This window comes from Trichogramma pretiosum, unplaced genomic scaffold (genome assembly GCF_000599845.2).
Source record: "Trichogramma pretiosum strain Unisexual culture from Peru unplaced genomic scaffold, Tpre_2.0 scaffold35, whole genome shotgun sequence".
Classification (NCBI taxonomy): domain Eukaryota; kingdom Metazoa; phylum Arthropoda; class Insecta; order Hymenoptera; family Trichogrammatidae; genus Trichogramma; species Trichogramma pretiosum.
The window spans coordinates 338749-361861 of record NW_019640943.1 but is presented as its reverse complement, the minus strand read 5'-3'; the positions used below and the strand labels follow the sequence as shown (position 1 = coordinate 361861).

The 23113-nt window shown below is 41.5% G+C and overlaps 3 protein-coding genes across 4 annotated transcripts in view; all 3 read right to left on the bottom strand.

Moving 5' to 3' along the window:
- The window catches only part of LOC106653490 (beta-1-syntrophin), a 304966-nt gene that overhangs the window by 198427 nt on the left and 83426 nt on the right, over positions 1-23113 (bottom strand). The gene's annotated exons all lie outside the window — the stretch shown is intronic.
- Positions 8882-11172, bottom strand: LOC111693414 (serine/threonine-protein phosphatase 6 regulatory ankyrin repeat subunit B-like). Its single transcript, XM_023457984.1, has one exon. The coding sequence runs from the start codon at positions 10753-10755 to the stop codon at positions 8896-8898; it is 1860 nt and encodes a 619-aa protein (XP_023313752.1). The 5' UTR covers positions 10756-11172; the 3' UTR covers positions 8882-8895.
- Positions 13777-15377, bottom strand: LOC111693416 (tankyrase-1-like). Its single transcript, XM_023457986.1, has 2 exons — positions 13956-15377; positions 13777-13866 (listed from the first exon to the last, which is right to left on the bottom strand). Exons 1-2 carry the CDS (start codon positions 15199-15201, stop codon positions 13856-13858), a joined length of 1257 nt encoding a protein of 418 aa, XP_023313754.1. The 5' UTR covers positions 15202-15377; the 3' UTR covers positions 13777-13855.

Sequence of the window (23113 nt, the reverse complement as noted above, 5' to 3'; positions counted from 1 at the left end):
ATATAATTTGAGTCCAGTTGTCAATCAACTGCATAGCAATTTTGATTCCAGTAGAAAAGCTTAAACAATTTTATTTACGATGATTTGTAACATTTGTCAAAAGATTGTGATAGACTAAATTGTCTATTATAGTATTTTTATATAATCGTTCACTTATGGATCTAGAAGTACACAACTGAGTCATTTTGCCTATAAATAGTTTTGTTTTGAACTTTATATAAATGTGTTGCGTGCTGATTGAAAAAAATGTTCTATATTTTGTAAATATAATGTCAAACTTGACCTTTAAACAAACATGTACTATATACTAAATCATTTGGGCTACTTTGAAAATAGTTAGGATAACAGTCACAAACACATTACAATACATTACAGTCCTTGTTTTATTACTGAAGTTATTTTACTTATAATTTATATCAATCGATGAGAGGGTATGATAGATCTACCTCTCCATTATAATACTTTTTTACGTAATCTGTACGCACAGAATCTAGCCATTGCGTGTTTTCATTCATGGCCTCCATACAAATGTCCCACAAACCCTTGATATTCAGATGTCCCATGAGAATTTCACAGTAGTGCTTGGACAGCCACGGGGTCGATGAAAGGGTATGATAGATCTACCTCTCCATTATAATACTTTTTTACATAATCTGTACGCACAGAATCTAGCCATTGCGTGTTTTCATTCATGGCCTCCATACAAATGTCCCATAAACCTTTGATTTTCAGATGTCCCATGAGAATTTCACAGTAGTGCTTGGACAGCCACGGGGTCTTCTTCAAAAACAATTTCCCTGCCCATCGACGGAAAAATCCATACGTTACAGTCTCACACAGGTATGTAGTGAATGCCCGATGAGAATCGTCGCAAAGATCAGAAATTTCTTCTGTGTATCGGTCGTAATCTTTCATCTTAAATACTTTCTCAGCCTTTACAGGAGGCAGTTGAAGAAAGTCGTAGAGCGTCAGGCTCGGATTCACCATCCGCTCTTTTGCAAGGCTCATGAAGTCTTCGTCTGTACGTAAACATTCGTCAACATTCACTGAATCATCGATCAATCCGTACTTGGCGAATAATTTCATGATCATCAGGGCGGTGGTCTGGTCCAGTTCATATCCTTTGTTCTCCAAGGACTTGATGATGGACATCGTAGGAAACACAACCATCTGGAGTGTACAATCGAGTTGATACCTCTTAGCGAAGTAATCCTCGGTGGGAAAAATAAAATTAGACAATTCAGCGCCATGATTTAAGAGAAACTCCACCACATCCGGTAAGAGACTCGCTACGGCCCATTGAAGCGGAGTCCGGCCGAATTTGTCCTTAGCGTCGACGTTAACCAGCTGCTGTTTGGCGTCGTTACTCTCGAAAAATACCTTCACAATTTCATCTCCGTCGCTTCTCATGCAGATCATGTGCAGAGGAGTAAATCTGTTTTTGGTGGCCAAATTCCGATCGGCGCCCCTTCTCAGCAGTAGCTCAGCCACCTTTTGTCTGCCATGGGTCACAGCCAAGTGTAGCGGTGTTTGACCCAACTTGTCTTGAGCATTGACTTGCACCGGCTTGTTGAGCTCGTCGTTAATCTTGAAGAATAGCTCCTCCAACTCTCCTTCCTTGCATATAACGTGCAAAGGCGTCAGTCCGTTTTTGTTCGTCAAATTAGCGTCGGCGCCGCTTCGTAGAAGCAACTCGACCACATCCTCTTGTTCGTACCTTAGAGCCAAGTGCAGCGGCGGATCAACTGATTTTTGCGCGAGGCAATTGGGATCTTGCCCGAGCTCGAGAAATTTCTTCACGACTTGGTCATAATTATTCTCACAAGCCACATGAAAATGTGTATACCCAAAGTCGTCAATGTAGTTCACGTAATCGTATATTTTAAAAAGTTTAGAAATGGCACTGCATATCATAGAACTGAAACTTCTAGTCGCTCGATGCACTGCCGTGGTACGACGCAAAATTGGTTTGCCACCTTTATCTAAGTCGGGCTTATCTTTGTAGCCGGTGCGAATTACGAAGTCGATGAAAGGAACTTCGCTGGTATCGGTTTTGTTATATGCGTCCTGCGCGAGAAGCCAATCAAGTTCTTCAGGCTGAAAAATTTTAGAAAGATCTGGAAGTTGGCCCTCCCAATTTCTGATCAAGGAATAAAGTTGATCGAGCAGTTTATGTCTCTCTTCTTCGATCTCCCAATTGATATTTTCACGTAGGCTTATCAATTTTTCCACATTGGTTTTGTCAAGGTGATGTATGTCTTCTGTATCACATTCGTCGCTTACGCGAACGAAACTTGCATCGGATTCAACGTCGGACACGGACATGATGTTACGCACTCACACAAAACCACAATACAATTGCTCGTACAATATGATGAAAGATGATTTTACTTTTTACACGAAAAGTTGCTGGCTTACAGTCGACGCGATCTTTCGATGTTAACGTTGCGGCGTCGTAACGTGTACTGAACTGAACGACTCGACATGCGGCGCGGCAGTGCCGACTGTACGCGTCCCCTCAGACCAATCGCCACATTCCTAGAAGCGAGTTGAAACGTGAGTTTCGCGATACCTACCTAAAAACGTCAACACATCGCATACGGTGTATAACAAAGAGAAATAAAGTTTTGGAACGCGCTTGTATTATTTTACTAACGTATTCTTTGTGTGCTGAATTTATATGGTCGGTAATGTTAAAATGTTCGATACTCAATTTTTGTGGATTCCTTACTAAAAATTTTACACGTTTTTATCGATACCTTGGTAAGAGGTAGAGTTACCTACGATCGAATGGGTTTAATAAATTATTTTTATAAAATTAGCTGATGATATAAAGATCGAAATTAAAAATTGATATTTATTGCATCGTATCAATGATGAACGAGAACAAAGGAAAACTCATGTGCAGGTAGATCCAATGTTTTTGTAGCACGCAGTTTTATGGACTAAATGACAATATGTTATATTTAATTAGACGATTGGGTTCACAATGACGCAATGAATAAGGTTACTTGTCACTTCAAAAACTGATTTTTTATTTATTATCATTTTTTTCAAGCTTTTTTTTAAGTAATTCATAACAATATTTACATTCTTTTGAGTTTATTTCAATGCCTAGTTAACTTATTTTCACTGCGAATTGTCTGAAAATATTGGAAAGACTAATTATTTATTCACAAGGTAAATGAATACTACACACATGTTCAGTATGTATTTATGAAGATATTTTGTCTACATACCAAATATAATTTTAAACTTTATCTAAATGCATACTACTTGCAATTAATTTTCAGACATTATATAAAACAGGTTCTTAACGAAATTATGTAATGTTGATTAAAATAATTAGTTTTGTTTTTTCTCATTTAAAGAATCTTAAAATTAAACGACCGCAGAAGAAAAATCATTCGAGTGATCACCACGAATCAATCGTATTGACTATTTATTGACAAACGTACTGAAAATTATGTTTTCATATTTATGACTTTTGAAATTCTTCCTTACGTAAAGGTACGGTTATTTTACCGCATTTAATAAATACTATAGATAGGATATGATAGACTTATCTTCCTATTATAGTGTTTTTTAATGTAATCTATACGCACAGAATCTAACCAACGGGTGTCTTCATTCGCAGTAGTCATACAAATATTCCATAAATCTTTGATCTTCAATTCCCCGATGATTTTTTCATAGCAACTCTGCGGCAACCATGAATTCTTTTCAGAAAACAATTTTAGGGCCCATCGTCGGAAAAATCCTCTCGTTATCGTCTCGCACAGGTACAAATTATACGCCTTGTGAGACTCGTCACAGAGATGCCAAATTCCAGACGTAAACTCCTTGTAGTCGTCAATCGTTAATAGTTTCTCCGCTTGTTCAGGTGGCAAACGAAGAAAATCATAGAGTGTGAGTCTCGAAGTCAACAGCTGTCTTTTCGCGATTCTCGCGAATTTGTTGTCCTTGAGTAAACATTTGTCAACGTTCACCGAATCATCGATCAATCCGTACGTAGCGAATACTTTCATGATCGTCAGGGCGGCGGTTCGATCGAGTTCGTAACCTCTGCTCTCCAAGGACTCGACGATGGCCGTAGTGCGAAACACGATTATCTGGATTTCACAGTCGAGTGGATATCTCTTGGCCAAGTCGCTGGGAAAAATGAAGTCCGTCGGGTCGGCACCATTGACCAAGAGAGTATCGACCGCATCCGGCATGAGATTCGCCACGGCCAATTGCAGCGGTGTCCTGCCCCACTTGTCGCGGACATTGACCTCCACCGGCTGATGTAATTCGTCGTTGATCTCGAAGAATAGCTCCGCCAATTTGTTATCGTAATATCCGACACTCTTGCAAATTATGTGCAGCGGAGTCAATCCGTCCTTGTTCATCAAATTCGCGTCGGCGCCGCTTCTCAGCAGCAATTCGACCACCTTCTTGTGTTTGCGCTTCAGTGCCGAGTGTAGCGGCGGATCTACTCTGTCCTGCGCGAGGCAATTTGGATCTTGTCCGAGCTCGAGAAATTTTCGCACGACGTCGTCGCAGCCGCACTGGCAGGCCATGTGAAAATGTGTGCTGCCCCACTTGCTGATGTAATTGACGTCGAATCGGTTGTATATTTTGAAAAGCATGCCGATGAAGAAATCTTTTTTGTTCTGTCCATTCAACCAGTGCACCGCCGTGGTACGGCGCAACAGTGGCTTGCCGTTTTTGTTTACTTCGGGCTCGTCCCTGTATCCGGTCTCGATCACTGATTCGATGACGTGCGCGTACGTTTTGGCAAAATGGAACCTGCTCTTCACAATTCTTATGAGAAGCTCGTCAATTTCCTCGCGTCGTAAAAAAGGTCGAAGATCTGTCAATGGACCCTTCCAATTTTTGATCAATGATTCAAGCTGATTGAGAAGTTCGTCTCTCTCTTCTTCCATCTTGCGATTAACCTTTCTGCGTTTGCTCTTCAATTTTTTCAAATTTTCTTTGTCAAGGTGATCCATGTCTTTAGTATTACATCTGTCACTCGAGCAAAAAAAAATCACATCGAATATGTCGTCAAAAGTGATATTTACAAAATCGTTTAACTTTTCACGAGAATCACTGCGGCAGCAGCCGATGCGACCTTTACGCTCTTTATGCTGCGGCGTCTATAACTGAACGACTCGACCACGCGCGTCACGACACTGCCAAACCGCGTGCCGTCCACCCCGCCACGTTCTCGAAACGGTCGTACGCTCAAACAATAACATGAACTTACGTATCGCGCGCATCGCAAAACAAGATGTAACTTTTCGGACCTGATCGACTATTGATATTTATTTACTGGCGCATTACACGATACGCTAAATATGTCATATTAACTTTAGATCTGAATTATAAATATAAGTGCTGATTGAATTTAAACTGATTGAAACGTAATTTTTCATGTGCTTTTAATGATATTTTTAAAGAGAAATGAGAATTTCTAAATTCGGGAATTAAGGGACACTGATATAGAATGTAAGCTTGGTGAAGATGCTCTCGATAATATGTTGCAGACTCGATGGTGCATCGCGACTATACCCGAAAGTGCATGACTTCAATAGTTTAATTGAATTAGATTAAAATTATTTTTAAAAATAATTAGCACCTACATAATAAATGCTACATAATAAGATGTGAAACTTTTTATGATTGTGGAAAAATAAAGGAAATTAAATAAGGCTATGAGTCTATTTTATTAAATGAAAAAATTATATTAAATGAAATCATACATTGAAAAATCTCGTTAATCACGTAGCTTTTTAAAGCTTTTTTAGTTCTAACATATCCTTTCTCTTTTATTATTACATTTTTTTAAATACTTTATTGTTTTTTCACTCTCCTCGTGACGTTTATCTGCGGCCAAGCAAATATTACCTAGCTCTTTGTTCGTGAATGACTCATCGATGATTAGTTCGCAGCACTCGAATGGCAACTTGTAGCGCGTCAGCACCATGAAACACGCCAATGCCCAGCTTCGGAAAAATCCTCTCGATATTCTCTCGCGTAGGTGAAAAAACAAAAAATTTTCATCTCTGTGAGCCAAGCGGGGCCAAATATCTCGACTGCGTGCAACGAAGCAGTCTTTGGCTGTAACTCGTTTCGCCGCCTCTTCGGGCCGTAAGCGAATCAAATCGTAGAGCGACAGGCTCGAATTAATCATCGTCCTTTTGGCTAGGTACGCAAAAGACGATTCCTCGTGGTACCAATTTTCTGCAAGATTCACGTCCTCCTGCTCCATCGATTTGAAAAATTTCACGATCTTCAGGGCGTCGCTGCGGTTCAAGTCGTATCCTTTTTCCTCGAGACTCTCGACTATCATCAAAGCGCCAGACATTAGCTCCAGTTTTAAAACACTCCTGTAACGATTTACACCTTTGAGTTTGTAAATTATGCCGAAATAATTCTCATCGGGAAAAACGAAGCTAGACAGATCGGCACCGTTGTTCAATAAAAAATCGACGGTATTGGGCATGAGACTCGACACGGCCCATTGAAGTGGCGTCTGGCCCAATATGTCCCGGGCGTCGACCCGAACCTGCTGATTTCTCTTTCTGTTGATCTCGAAGAATACCTTTACGAATTCGCTCGCGTCGTACCTGATGACCTGGCAAATGATGTGCAGAGGAGTCGATCCCTCTGGATCGGCCAGATTCGGATCCGCGCCTTGTCTCAGCAGCAATTCGGCCATCGTTTTGCATCCGTTGGTCAAAACCAACTGCAGCGGCGTGCGGCCCAACTTGTCCTTCGCGTCGACCTGCACCGTTCGATTATTTTCGTCGCAGATCTCGAAGAAAAAATTCCCCCAGTCAAAATCGTCCTTGTATTTCTCGCAAATAATGTGCAGAGCCGTCGATCCGTCACCGCTGACCAAGTTCGGGTTGGCCCCCCTTGTCAGTAGCAATTCGGCGATCTTCCTGCATTCGTTGGTCAAAGCCAAGTGCAGGGGCGTCCTGCCCAACTTGTCCCTCGCGTTGATCCGCACCTTTTGATTATTTTCGTCGCAGATCTTGAAGAACGAATTTACCCAGGCAACGTCGTCATTGTTCTTCTCGCAGATAATATGCAGCGCCGTCGATCCGTCCCCGCTGACCGAATTCGGATTGGCGCCCCTTCTCAGTAGCGCTACGACCACCTCCTTTCGGCGCTCGCGCAGAGCCAAGTGCAACGCCGTGTTGCCGTCCTTGTCGAGGGCGTCGACTCGCAAGGTTCGTTGTTGGCTGTCTTTGATTCGAAAGAATAACCGTGCCCATTCGTCGGAACGACCCAAGCGGATAATAGTGTGCAGAGGCGTAAATCCGTCCGCGTCGGCCAAATTGAAATCGGCGCCTCCCCGCAGCAGCCACTTGGCCACCTCCACGTTCCCACGGTGCAGAGCCAACTGCAACGGTGTCCTGCCACTCTTGTCTCGAGCGTCCACGTGCAAAGTTCGACGATTGCGAAAGATTAAATGTAATAAATTCACCCATTCTTCCGAAGAACGCGCGCATGAAGAAATAACGTGCAGAACAGTCGATCCATCCGCGTTGGCCAAACTCGGATCGGCGCCGGCTCTCAGCAGCATTACGGCCGTCTCGCAGGCGTCCTCCTGGCCCAAACTCAAGAGCAGCGGCGTATCGCCCGTTTTCGGCCAAACGAGATTGGGATTCTGGCCTACCTCGAGAAATTTCTTGACAACTTGGGCACAGCCGTACGCGCAGGCCACATGAAAATGCGTCAATCCATCCACGTCGATGTAATTCACATCGAACCTGTTGTAAATTTTAAACAACTCGGGGATGAAGTCAACCAAACGTTTTCTAGCCGCGATATGGATGGGCGTGGTGCGACGCAACAGCGGCCTGCCGTCCTTCTCCAGCTCGGGCTCGTCTTTGTAGCCGGTCCTGGCCACGAACGCAACGAGTGACATTCCGGAATGATTCTTCGTACTCTCCTCTAGAAGCCAATCGATTTCTTCGGGCCGAAGACTCTCTCGAAGGTCGGGAAGCTGGCCCTTCCAATCTCTGATTAAGTCGTAAAATATACGAAGAAACGCTCGTCGCTCGCTGTGAATCAACTCCCAATTGACCCATTTTTCGGATGTTTTCTTCGGACTTTCTATTTTTTCGCGGTTAAACTCGTGGCCGAAATGATAACCCACGATTTGCTTTTCTCCGACACTGCATTGATTATTCGTGAACATGATCGTTTTTGGCACTCGTGAACAAACACACACAGTAACTTATAATTTGAAATATTTTTGTTTTTTTTTACACAATTATGCACTCGCTGCCGACGAAGCGATTTTATTTACGTGTTGGCATTACAGCGTGTCAAGCAGAACTAAAATTAGGAATGAGCGTGAGAGTTGGCTATAGAGATACTACTCTGCTGTAGATAACTTTCACTTTTTACTTGGGTATCTTACTTTCTCATAATACACACGCTGCCAGCATGCTGCTAGTTCTATTAATAGCGAAAGTGTGGCCATGACCTTCTATTATTTTTCATGCTATCGAGAGGCCCCAAGTTCTAAAGAAATTTCGATTTTTTTCCGTTATGTTTTTTATATTTTTCATTACACGAGCTATAACTCGTTGTAATTTGCGTAAACTTATCGAGAATTTCGAAAGATACAATTATAGTATAATAGAATTATCTAATTGATTTTACGTGATATTAAACTTGTTCTTTACAACATGGAATGTTAACTAAAATCATTTGCTGTATTTTTTTTGCATCTGAAATTTAATACTTCAATTTAATATACTGAAGATAGAGAAGTGTAGAATAGAGGCAATAACAAACCAAACACATTGCAATTAAATCATTGTTTTGGTATCGACAGTTTTTTATTTCATTTTATTATGTAACTTTTTACAGAAATCACTTCCTTCGTTCTTAGTTTTGACCAGCGATCGCCAGTCCGATGCGCAACAAATCCTCGTTCGCCAACTGCTCCACTATCATGTCGCAGCAAAGAATCGGCAGCCGATATTGCCTCGTCATCTCCGTGAAAAACTCCATCGCCCATCGTCGAAAGAATCCCCTCGACAGCGCGCGGGACACGTGCTCGATGCACGCCTGGTACGGTCCCATGGGCAGCAGACGAAATCCGTACAGAAACTCCTCGTAGTCCTCGATGGCGATAAACAGTTTCTCCGCCTGGTCGGGCGTCAGTCGAACGAAGTCGTAGAGCGACAGCTGCGCACCGACTCTGTGCTTCTTGGCGATTCTCGCGAACGTCGCGTCGTTGTGCCAACGTTCGTCGAGATCATCCGTCGGCGCCCGGCCGACCAATCCGTGCCCGACGAACGTCTTCATGACAGTCACGACGGCGGCCACGTCCAGCCGGTATCCCTTTCTCTCGAGCGTCTTGACGATGTACATCGTGGGCAGCGTCACGAGTTGAATCTCGCAGTCGGCCGCGTACCTCTCGGCGAAGTAGTTCTCGGTCGGGAAAACGAAGCCGGACAAGTCGGCGCCGTGATTCAACAGGCTGTCGAACAGATTCGTCTTGAGATTCGCCACGGCCCATTGCAGCGGTGTGCGGCCCGAGTTGTCCCGGGCGTCGAGCCGCACCGGCTTATCGAGTTCCTCGTTGATCCCGAGGAATATCTCCATCATGTCGTCGACGTCGTCCCTCCTGCAAATGTTGTGCAGAGCAGTCGATCCCTCGGCGTCGGCCGAATTCGGGTCGGCGCCGTTGCGCAGCAGGAAGCCGATCATCTTCTCGTGTCCCCGAGCCACGGCCGTCTGCAGCGGTGTGTTGCCCGACGCGTCCCGGGCGTCGACGCGCAAAGTCCGATTCATGTCTCGGCTCGTCTCGAGCATCGTCTCGGCGAATCTGTCGTCGTCGACTCTGTCGCAATGAATGTGCAGAGCAGTCAATCCCGCCTTGTTGGCCAAGTTGGGATCGGCGCCTTTCCTCAGCAGCGATTCGACCGCACTCTTGTTGCCCCACAACAGAGCAAAGTGTAGCGGCGTCTGACCTTGCTCGTCTTGGGCATCGACTCGCACAGTCTGATTTCTCTCGCCGTTGATCTCGAAGAACATCTCCAGCAAGCCGTCGTCTCGATAACTCTTGCAGACGACGTGCAGAGGAGTCGATCCAGCCTTGTTGGCCAGATTGGGATCGGCGCCGCGCGTCACGAGGGATCGCGCGACGCTCCCGTGACCTCCGGCCAGAGCCATGTGCAGCGGCGAGTCACCCGCTTTCGGCCAGACGCAATCGGGCTGCTGCCCGGCCTCGAGAAATTTCTCGACGACGTCGTCGCAGCCCGACATGCAGGCCGCGTGAAAGTGCGTCAATCCGGACTCGTTGCTATAATTCACGTCGCACCTGTCGTATATTTTAAACAGATCGGTCACCGTGTCGAGGTGTCTGCGTTCGGCCGCGTAATGCACCGCTGTGGTGCGGCGATGCGACGACGATGGCTTGCCGTCTGTACCTAGTTCGGGCTCGTCCCTGTAGCCGGTCCTGATCACGAAGTCGACCAGCGGATCCGGACCGAACACGTTGTACAGGACGTCGCACTTCAGGCCCTCCATGAGAAGCCGGTCGATTTCTTCGGGACGAAAAATGTCACGGAGATTTGGGAGTTGGCCCTCCCAGTCGCTGATTATAGGGTCGATTTGACGGATGAATTCGTGTCTGTCTTTTTCGATGGTCAAATCGAACTTTTTTCGTAAGCTCTTTAACTTTTTCAAATTAATTTTACCGAGCTGATCCATGCGTTTGGATTGATGCTCGTTGGACATTTTTTTTCACTATTATTCACAAATCTATAATACAAGCTATTTTTTATTACAATACATAAAAAGTTTACTTTTTTCACTAATTTCAGTCAATATGAGTCTTTTTTCAATACTGCAAATTCAGGTGATGAAGAAGCAAGGACACTGATCTGATTACAGATGCAAGCTCTTTCAAATGACTAAATTCGTTTAAAAAATGTTGGCAGCACTACATTGACTTTTAATCATCAATATAATATGATTAAATTCAGATAAAATTAGAATAATAGTATGGATAAGTTCAATTTTGGTTCAATTTTTTTGAAAGTGCTAGCGAGTCATTCTTATACAGAACAATCTATACATATTTCAGTTGCTTAATATATTCCCTTAGAATCTGACTACAAGTAAGCAAATTTGAGCTGAAATAAAGCTTGCCAAGAATTTGAAAACAACCGTCCCAATGATATCTTGAAGCAACTAAAGCTGTTTATGACTTTTTGAAAAATAAAGAAACTAAATTCTACATGAATTTTGAATATTATTAGCTCGTGAAGGCAATGTTCAATTTTTTCAGACAGCTAAATGTGCCAAGTTAATTGTCAATAGTTAAACAAGTTAGATATTGATGTTAAGTTATCGTCAGTCTTGATTCCATGTGATGACTTAAATAATTATGTTTAAATTCACTCTTCATACAAAAATGTAAAATCTTGCATTAGAACTTCAATCAGTTTATTTATATTTGTAACACATATCATTGTCACTGCATTTATGAGTATACATAAAACTAATATCACTCACTAAGTATTAATAATCTTGATGTATGCATAATAGAGATACAATAATATAAATGATTCACTATGTATCACATATGTATACAAAGTACAGTGTTATATGTGTACAATGTAATCATCTAATTGCTGCTCGAATTCTTAATTATTGCCAAAAAAACTATTGAAACTTCTTCATGTCATTGTTATAAAATTTAATGTTGAATTTCAAAGATATTTAATGGCACTCTGCATACACTTTCTTCACTTGTAAATTGCATATATTTAGGATCTTTGCAGTACAGAGCAGACAGTTTTTGTGCCACTCAATAATACGTATTGGGTTTACCCACGAAACGGAGAGAGACAGAAAATGTATTGCTGGCCGCGTACGACTCCAGTGACGACTGGAGTGGCGTGACTGACACCGGCTGTACGCACTATAGTCGTGTAAACAAAATATCTTCTGCTACGCACTCTATACTAATCGAAGAATTAAAACAGTCTATGGCTGAATATTTATCATTTGACTTAATTTTATAATGTGTGCATAATTTTATCGTACCAATTACACATGAACGAATAAAAACGAGCATTGGGCATAGGATACAACGATTTTTTAACATGCAGTTTTAACGAATAATTCAAAATATGTTAAGAAATATCGAATGATTGGTCATTCGTGATTTTACATCTCAATAAATAGAACTACCTGTCAAAAATGCGTTTACGCAATGTACAAAAAAAATTCAGGATGTATTAATGATAAAAGAGGAATAATAATGAGCAGTTCAGCACGGATAGTTTTAAACTTAGAGACTATAAACATACTTACACTAGCAAATTTCTGTCGGAATGAATATCGCGTTTGAAAAACGTAGGCAAAAATACATGTACTTGGCGAAGATTCTCGAATCTAAAACGAAAAGTCGCTAAAAATGAGATTCTTTTTTTGGAAAAAGAACAGATAAGAATAAGACGGAAGACAATATGCATTAATTGAAAATAATGACATTAGGTGAAAATGGATCTACACTCGTTGCTTCAGTCTAAAAATAAACGTCTTTAGAATGATACACGCTTCAAGTTTTCCATAATTTTAAATTCAATTATACAGTTATTTATCTTTACCTTTTTTTTAACCGTAGTGATAGTGGACAATGGATTATGAAATATAAAAAAGCACAAGGAATAAAATCAACTTTTTTTGAATGAAAAAAAGATAAGAGAATTATTACATTGTACAGAGCATAGCAGAGTATGAAATCGACGAATTATTAGTCCTCCGAATTTTTAACACAACTAAACGAGGGAGATTCGCGTACCTGACCCAACTAATTTTCTTTCTACTGTGATAACTGCAATAATAATTATTTTGCATACATATTTGCTACTTGATTTGTTGACACTCCAAAAGAAACATGATAAGTGTCTATAAAACCACTTATACATCAAATGTTAAATTTTTATATAAATTTTATTAGGGCATGTTAATAATTGTATATCCAGTGTGCCTTAATGTAAGTGATAAGTACATAACACCACACATAAGTTAAAAACGTTTTCTAATCTTCACTTGTACTGTAGTAAATTGACATGTGTAAAAAAGATGTTGTATTGATACTGTTCATATGATTAGGTTAAATAATTAATAAGGTCTATGTTAGATAACTAATGAAGTCAATAAATTGCTACGACCTGCCTGTATTTAAAAAAGATATCTTTATTATGACAGCGACAAAAGTTTAATTTTGAATTTTATCAACATACATAGCGTTTTCAGTTAATTTTCTACTTGATATCAAACGTAATCTTTACAAAAGTATGAAACTTAAAATGAAATCATTTAGACTTCCTTTTTTGCATATAATCTTATCTTAGAACTTATTGCTAAAGACACAGACTTTCATGAATAATTTGAATAACAAACACATTACAAATTTATTTTGTATGAACAAACAAATTTTTGACAATCATCCCAACTTAAAGATACATGTTTATCAAGCTCTCATTTTAGAAATTAGGATAGAGTCTACTTCTTAATGTAATTTTTTTTCATGTAATCTGTACATACAGAATCTAGCCATTGGGTATTTTCACCCACAGACACCATACAAATGTCCCATAAACCCTTGATCTTCAGTTGCATAATTAAGATTTCACAGTAGGGCTTGGGCAACCATGAATACGTCTTCTTTGAAAACAATTTAAGTGCCCAATCTCGAAAAAATCCTCTCGATACTGTCTCGCACAGGTACTTGACATATGCCCGGTGAGAATCGTCGCGAAGATGCGAAATTCTATAGGTGAACTCGCAGTAGTTCTCCATCGTAAAAAACTTCTCTGCCTTATCAGGCGGGAGCTGCAAAAAATCATAAATCGACATGCTCTGACTCACTATCTGCTCTTTAGCAAAGCTAACTAATTCTTCATCCTTTAGTAAACATTCACTAATATCTACTGACTCATCAATCATCAATCCATTCTTGGCAAAAAATTTCATAATCATGAGGGCAGCATTTTGGTCCAAGATGTATCCTTTTTTCTTCAAAGACTCGACAATGGACATAGTTGGGAATACTACCATCTGCAGTGTATATTTTCGTGTATGTCTCTGGCCGAAGTAATCTTCGGTGGGGAAAACGAAGTCGGACAGATCAGCTCCATGATCCAAGATTACATCCACTATATCTGACAAGAGATTTGCCACAGCCCAATGAAGCGGGGTCCGGCCTAATTTATCTACGGCGTTGACTAATTGATGTTTATCATTATTTACCTCGAATATTAGAGACACCATATCTTTTCTATAATATAAGAACATATCGTCACTCTTGCAAACGATGTGCAGAGGATTTAATCCGTCATCAGTGACCAAATTAAGATCGGCGCCCTTATTCAGCAGGAATCGCGTCAACTTTTCGTTACCCTTAGAAATAGACATATGTAGCGGCGTCCAACCCTTTTTGTCTCGGGCATTCACTTGAACTGGCTGACATAATTCATCGCAGATCTTGAAGAACAGCTTCGCGACTTTATCACCGAAAATATTGTCATTCTCACCAATAATGTGCAGAGGAGTCAATCCTTCCGCATCAGCCACATTTGGATTGGCGCCACTTCTCAGCAACAATCCGACCAAAGTAGTCAAAGGATTATCATACAAAGCGAAGAGTAACGGCGGATCAACCAAGTTTTGCGCTAGGCTTTTGTTAAGTTCAAGGAATTTTTCGACGACCTCGTAGCAGTTTGACATGCAGGCTATCTTAAAATGCGTGAGGCCGGACTCGTCGATGTAGTTCACATCAAATTTGTTGTATATTTCGAAAAGTTTAGATATGGTTTCTTTTATAGAAGGTTTTAGGGTTTTAGCAGCACGATGTATAGGCGTAGTCCGATTGAACAGCGGCTTGCCGTCTTTGTCTAACTCGGGTTCGTCTTTGTAGCCGGTGCGAATCACGAAATCGATGAGAGGAACTCCGCTTGTTTTGACTTTGTTAAATGCGTCAATTATGAGAAGCCAATCGATCTCTTCAGGCTGAAAAGTGTCACGGAGATTCGGAAGTTTGCCAGTACCATTCCTGATTAAATGTTCGAATCGATCGAGAATTTCGTGTCGCGCCTCTTCGACCTCCCAACAGACTTCTTCTCGCAAAATTTTCAATTTTTTTAAACAGTTTTGATTGTCTTCAGCCATCGTTCTACGCAATCACACACAAATACGGTTATTTATGAAATTAAATTTTTCACTGCTTGACGAGAATCACTCACTGCAATGCGCGATCTTTCGTTGTTTACGCTGCGGTGTCGTAATATGAACTGAGCGACTCGACGTGCGGTGCTGTACTGCCGACTACGCGTTTCTTTGTGCGAACCGCCGCATTCTCGAAACGAGTCGAGACTCGAGCCACGCGCCCAAGCCTTTACTACCGCGCAAGACAAAGAGAGATGTGGCGTTTTAGAACACACTGGCTGACGACTGATGTTGTTTTGTCGCTGATCTCGTTGCACGCTGAATTAATACGACATTTGATATTTAGTCTTTATAATGTAGTAGAATAGTCTATATTTCCTTTTACCCGTTGCACAAATGAACAATATAAGGGAAATTCGGCATAACTATAGTCTTCAATCTTTCCAAGACGAAAATTTCGAAAAAACAAATGTAACTGCAGATTTTCGTTGTTTGCTGGCGAATATTGCAAACGTATCGATCGAGTATGTTTTGAAATGAAGTGTATATAAAACTAAATTTACATTTAAACTTTATTTAAAATAGCTTATATATTATTTGCAATTTAATTTTAAACATCATTTCAAACTTGGTATTTACAAAAGTGTAACACGTTAACGAAAATAATTTTTAAAACGGTTCCGGAATGTATTCAAATTTGAACACCTGCTGCTAAAGACTGACACTTTGAAAGATAATTCGTGTATCAATCACAAACAAAACGCATGAAAATTTTTCTTTCACTCTGACAGGCGCATTGAACCTTAATTTTTCATATTTATGATTTTCGCATTAATGAAAGGACAATGAAAATTCACTCCCTTTTACATATACGTACAGAAGCTAACCATTGAGTGTCTTCATTTGAGGCCTCCATACAAATGTCCCACAAAGCCTTGATCTTTAGTTCCCCAATGACATTTTCAAAGCAGCTCTGCGGTAGCCATGAGTTCTTCTCCGAGAAGAATTTCAGTGCCGCTCGACGAAAAAATCCTCTTGTTACTGTCTCACACAGGTACCTAATGTATGCCTTGCGAGACTCGTCGCAAAGATGCGAAATGTCAAACGTGAACTCCTCGTAGTCATCAATCGTAAATACTTTCTCTGCCTCTTTGGGTGGCAGCTGAAGAAAATCGTAGAGCGACAGACTCGGACTCACCATCTGGTTTTTCGCAATTTTAGCGAATTCTTCGTCGCTACGCAGACATTCGTCGATATCTACAGGCTCGTCGATCAATCCGTGCTTGGCGAATGTCTTCATGACAGTAAGAGCGGCGGTTTGGTCCTGTTCATATCCTTTGTTCTCCAAGGACTCGATGATGTACATCGTGCGGAAAACAACTTTTTGAAGTGAACTACAATCGAGTGTATATTTCTCCGCGAAGTAATCCTCAATGGGGAAAGTGAAGTTGGATAGATCAGTCACATAATCCAATAGTACGTCGACGACATCGGACAAGAGATTCGCCACGGCCCACTGAAGCGGCGTTCGGCCCAAGTTGTCCACGGCGTCGACGTTCACCAGCCGCTGATCGTCGTCGGCGATCTCGAAAAACATCTTCGCCAAATCATAGTCATCTATGTCTCTCTTGCAAATGATGTGCAGAGGTGTCGATCCGTCCTTGGTGGCCAAATTCCGATCGGCGCCTCTCGTCAGCAGTAGCTCGGCCACCTTCTGTTGGTCACGGGCCAGAGCCACGTGCAGCGGTGTCCGACCCAACCTGTCCTGGGCGTCGACTTGTACCGGCTGATTTAACTCGTCGCAGATCTCGAAAAATTTTCTTACGTGTTCCAAAGAGTCGCAGTCGAACTCGTCCGTTTCGCAAATCACGTGCAGAGGTGTCGATCCGTTCGAGTCGGCCCAATTCGGACTGGCGCCTCGTCTCAGCAGCAATTCGGTCGCTTTCTGGTTACCCGAACGCGAAGCCAAGTGCAGCGGCGTCCGACCTTTTTTATCTCGGCTATTGACGTGCACCGCCCGACGGAGTTCGTCGTTGATCTTGAAGAATAGCTCAGCCACTTCATCGTTGAGGTATTCCTGGCCAATAATGTGCGACGGTGTCGATCCCTCGCTGTTGGTCATGTTCGGGTCGGCGCCGTTTCTGAGCAGTAATTCGACCGCCACCTCGTTGGCCCAGGCCAAACACAAATGTAGCGGCGAATCGACTATGCTCGTGTCCGACGTTTGCTCCGGGCAATTGGGATTTAGTCCGAGCTCGAGGAATTTTTTGACGACGTCATTGCAACGACGTTGGCAGGCCACATGGAAATGCGTAAGCCCGGACTCGTCGGTGTAATTCACGTCAAATCTGTCGTATATTTTGAACAGTTTAGGGATGGCGCATTTAATTTGACAATCGGCGCGTCTAGCCGCGAGATGTATGGGCGTTGTGCGACGCGACGATGGTTTGCCATCTTTTCCTAGCTCGGGCTCGTCTTTGTAGCCAGTGCCAATTATCAAGTCGATGAGAGGATCATTGACTGTTTCGCTTCTTTCAAAAACATGCCGCATGAGAAGTCCATCAATTTCTTCGCGAAGCAAATGTTTTCCAAGCGACGGCAGTTCGCCTTTCCAATATCTGATTAAAGATTCAAGTTGATCGAGAAGCTTGCGTCGCTCCTCTTCGACCTCCCAATTGGTTTTTTTGCGACTGCTCTGGAAATAGTCTAGATTGGTTGCGTCGAAACATTCACGGATTTTGTTCTTGAGATCAGACATGATTTCCTGCACACTTTCAAAAGTTGAATTCATAATATAAAATCTGTTTCACTCTTTTCACAAGTTCACTGGCTATAATCGATGTGATTTTATTCGTAGTTGACGCTGCGGCGTCGTAGCGTGTACTGAAAATTATACCTGACACAATACAGAGCAATTACGTAAACATCGAATAGCACATAGTTTATGCTTATGATTGATGTGAAATTTCAGAACGCGCTGACTGATGATTGATATCATTTTTCCTGCCTAATTGTCTAAAATGTTATTGATGAAATTTTATTTTTTATTTATTCTTGATTCCTTACTGATGTAGAATATTTCACAAGAATAATTGGCAACAAGATTTTGCAGGTGGATTTGTTGTGATTTTGGATAACGCAGTTATAATGAAGAGATGAAGAGATGTAATCAGTCAATAAGAAGTGATTCTGTATTAACTGATAGATGTTTACATAAATTTTAATATTAATGAATACACATTTAGTTAGCCTGTTTAGTATGTAAGTGATGATGTACTTGAAATAAAATTTATATTGAAAAAAATTTAGATTTTTGACCTTTGTACTTTTATGTAAGTAAAAAATTATGTTTTATCAGAACTTTATTGGTGATAACTTTCAAAAATGAATTATAAGGTTAAAGATATGCTACACATGTTCATCTGAATTTAAGAAAATATCTTCATTTTGTCTACAATAAAATTTTTGTTTTTAGCTTGATTTTTTAATTTACGTACTGCTTGAGATTAATTTTTTATCATTTTTCAACATAATATCGAATTTGATAAAAAAAAAGTGCTTAAATTTTCTTATTCAGCATGAAGCATCCACCACGATGAAATTGTAGACTCAAGTCCCTATTATAGTTTCCTTTTATGTAATCTGTACGCACACAATCCACCCATTGAGTGCTTTGATTTGAGGCCTCCATACAAATATACCATAAACCTTTGACATTTAGTTGACCGATGATTTCTTCACAGCAGCGTCCAGATAGCCATGGGCTCTTCTTCGAAAACAATTTCAGGGCCCAGTCCCGAAGAAATCCTCTCGTCACCGTCTCGCACAGATACTTGATAAATGCTCGATGTGACTCGTCGCGAAGATGCGAAATTCCAGACGTAAACTCCTTGTAGTCTTCAAGTGTAAATATTTTTTCTGCCTTTACTGGCGGTAGCAGGAGAAAATCGTACAGCGACATGCTCGAAGTCACGAGCTGCTTTTTAGCCATTCTCGCGAATTTTTTGTCGTTGCGCAAACATTCGACGACACCCACCGAATCGTCAATCAATCCGTAATTGCCGAAGATTTTCATGATCATCAGCGCGTCGTTCTGATTCAAGTTGTATCCTTTTCTACTCAGCGATTTGACGATGGACATCGTGGGAAACACAACCATCTGAAGTGTACAATCCAGTGTATATTTCATGGCCAAGTCCTTGGGGAAAACGAAATCGGACAGATCGTCGACGTGATCTAAAAGAGTATCGACCGCATCCGACATGAGATTCGCCACGGCCCACTGCAGCGGTGTCCTGCCCAACTTGTCTCGAGCGTGAACTTGCACCGTTTGATCGACTTTTTCGTTGACCTCGAAGAACAGCTTCGCCAATTTATCATCGTAGCGTTCGACGCTCTTGCAAATTATGTGCAGCGGAGTCAGTCCGTCCTTGTTGATCAAACTCGCGTCGGCGCCGCTTCTCAGCAGCAACTCCATCGTCTCCTTGTCGAAGTTGCGCACGGCCAAGTGCAGCGGCGGATCGACGGATTCTCGCGCGAGGCAATTCGGTGTCTGGCCGAGCTCGAGGAATTTTCGCACGACGCCGTTGCAGCCGTATCTGCAGGCCACATGAAAATGAGTCAGGCCGGATTCGTCGGTGTAATTGACGTCGTATCTGTTGTATATTTTGAATAGCCTGTCGACGACGTAGAAGCATCTGCGTCTGGCCGCCTGATGCAGCGGTGTGGTGCGACGCGACAGCGGCACACCGTCCTTGTCTAATTCAGGCTCGTCTTTGTAGCCGGTACGGATCACCAATTCGATGATGTATATGGACGAAAAGATGGAATACGAGTCCTTCATGAACTTTATGAGAAGCCGATCAATCTCTTCGCGCTGAAGAAAAGGTCGAAGATCCGTGAGTTGGCCCTTCCAATTTCTGATCAAGGATTCAAGTTGATCGAGAAGTTCGTGTCGCTCTTCTTCGATTTTCCGATTAAACTTGTCTCGTATTCCCTTGAATTTTTTCAAGTTGTCTTTATCAAGCTGATGCATATCTTTGAAATCGCAGTCATCGCTTGGAACAAAGAAACTAAGGTCAGATTCGTCGTCGGAAGTGAACATCTTACTGCACACTCACACAAGAACACAGTTTCTAGCAATATGATATATTTTATACTTTTTTCGCGGGAATCACTCGTTGCGTCGTCGATGCGATTCTTCGTTATTTGTTGCGGTGACGCAACCTGTACTGAACTGACCGACTCGACAGGCGGTTAGATTAGATGTGGCTTTGCCGAGTGCAGACGACGCGTCGTCCACCGCCTCATTCTCGAAACGAATTGTGTCGCGCGCCAAAGATATAATAATAAGGCAACAAAAAATTAATTATATTATTTGTTGAATTACACCTATAGTTGGCATGTACTGATGCAAAAACTCTTGAAAATGAACGGTTTTTTTATCAAATAAATCGACTTTTATTATCTCATCAATTGAATACACTCGTCTAAAATTTTGCTCTCTAAAAAACAACAATTTTATTATAATTGCTTTGAGCGCAGCCATTTTTCGTTTCGGATTCAAACGCCCCTGCCAAATACGTGTTTTTTCAAAATGTTCAAAACAAAATAAAGCTTTCTGACAGGTAGATAGAGAATGTGGCAACATAGTTGGAATTTCTATTTTTTTATCCCTTAATACTACGTGAGCTAACGCAAAATTGAATAGTTCATACGATTTTATCAAGATTCTCGAATGATGCAATTGTTGAATAATAATAGACTTACCTACAACCGAATGAGTTTGATTAACTATATAAAATTACTTTATGAATATGAATGAAAATTTGAAAAGCAGTTCACGCAGGTGGATCAATTGAGTTTTCATTGTACAGTTTTAATGAGTAAACTAAAATACGCAAAGAAATATCAGACAGCTGGTCATTCGTAATTTTATTTTTCCATGAATAAAGACACTAAACCATCATCTTATCTCGAAAATTTTTTTTAATCTTTTTTTTTTCAAATCAATTAGAGTTTCAAGAAAATTCATGCACAATTGCAGCTGCAGATTTTATTGTTCATAGTATATGGTGTTTGCTGAGAAATAAGTCAAGTTTCGATTAAGTACAGCTCAAATTTGTTTTGAAATTTAGATTTTGACATAAATTTTTCTTTTTCATGCCAAAAAATGCACATTTAGTAAGTAAATGATACATACATAAAACTAGATATATTTTAAGAAAAACTGTCAAATTTTGACATTCAATAAACCTATACATGTCAAGAATAAGCTGTAGTTCATAAATAAATAAAAGAATAGAGTTTGTATCAAAACCAACTAATTGATTATTATAAAATTATGAACAAGATCAATAAATTTTTACATATGTTTGATGTATAATTATGAAGATATCTTTATTTATTATTATGAAGATATGTTATTTCTTCCACAACTTGAATTATGTTTTGAACTCAACTCACAAATTCACTCCCTAATATATTGTTTTTTTATGTAATCTGTACGTACAGAATCTAGCCATTGAGTGCTTTCATTTGTGGCTTCCATACAGATGTTCCATAAACCCTTGATCTTCAGTTGCCCGATGAAAATTTCACAGTAGCGCTTGGAAAGCCACGAGCTCTTCTTTGAGAACAATTTCAGGGCCCAGTCTCGGAAAAATCTCCCTGTTACTATCTCACACAGGTGTGTAGTGAACGCCCGGTGAGAATCGTCGCAAAGATGCGAAATTCCAGACATAAACTCCTTGTAGTCCTTCATCGCAAATAATTTCTCTGCCTCTTCGGATGGCAGCTGAAGAAAATCGTAGAGCGACAGACGTGGCTTCACCATCTGCCATTTAGCAATCCTCATGAACTCTTGGTCGGTACGCAAACATTCGTCAAGATTCACTGACTCATCGATTAATCCATACTTTGCGAATATTTTCATGATAGTCAGGGCGGCTGTTTGGTCCACTTCATATCCTTTGCTTTCTAGGGACTTGACGATGGACATTGTGGAGAAAACAATCATCTTGAGTGAGCATTCGAGCGTATAATTTTCGCCTAAGTCATCCTCGGTGGGAAAAACGAAGCTAGAAACATCGGCCCCCCGAATCAACAGGGTATCGACCAGATCCGGCAAAAGACTCGCAACGGCCAATTGCAGAGGTGTCTGACCAAACTCGTCCTTCGCGTCGACTTGCACCAACTTCTGGATGTCGTCATTCATCTTGAAGAATCTTTCGCCCAAGTCATCGTCGTCGTTTCTTATGCAAATGAAGTGCAGAGGAGTCGATCCGTCTGCGTCGGCCGCATTCGGATCGGCGCCGTTTCTCAGCAGGAAGCCGATCATTTCTAAGTTTGCGTGCTTCGTGGCAAAGTGCAACGGCGTCTCACCCTTCGAGTCTCGGGCATTGATTTGTATCGGCTGATGGATATCTGTACTGATCTTGAAAAACATTTCTGCCAAACCGAGACTATCTTCGTTGTTGCAAATAATATGTAAAGGACTCAATCCATCTTTGTTGGTTAAATTCATTTTGGCGCCTTTTCTCAGCAGCATTTGGGCCACGTTCCTATGACCGTTAGCAAGAGCCAAGTGCAGCGGTGAATCCACTGCGCTCGAATCTGATCTTTGCTCGAGGCAATCGACGTCTTGCCCGAGCTCGATGAATTTTCCGACGATGTCTTCACAGCCGTACTGGCAGGCCACATGAAAATGCGTGAGGCCGGACTGGTCGATGTAACTCACGTCGAATCTGTCGTAAATTTGAAACAGTTTCGGGATGATGAATTGCATCTTGAAACTGCAGCGTCTGGCGGCGAGATGTACCGGTGTGGTACGAAGCAAATGTGGCTCGCTGTCTTCGTCTACCTTGGGCGAGTCTTTGTAGCCTGTGCGAATTATCAAATCGATAAGCGGAACTTC

Excerpts from the sequence above, each read along its gene's own strand:
- LOC111693414 (XM_023457984.1), bottom strand. The coding sequence starts at position 10,755 with ATGTCCAACGAGCATCAATCCAAACGCATGGATCAGCTCGGTAAAATT.
- LOC111693416 (XM_023457986.1), bottom strand. The coding sequence starts at position 15,201 with ATGGCTGAAGACAATCAAAACTGTTTAAAAAAATTGAAAATTTTGCGA.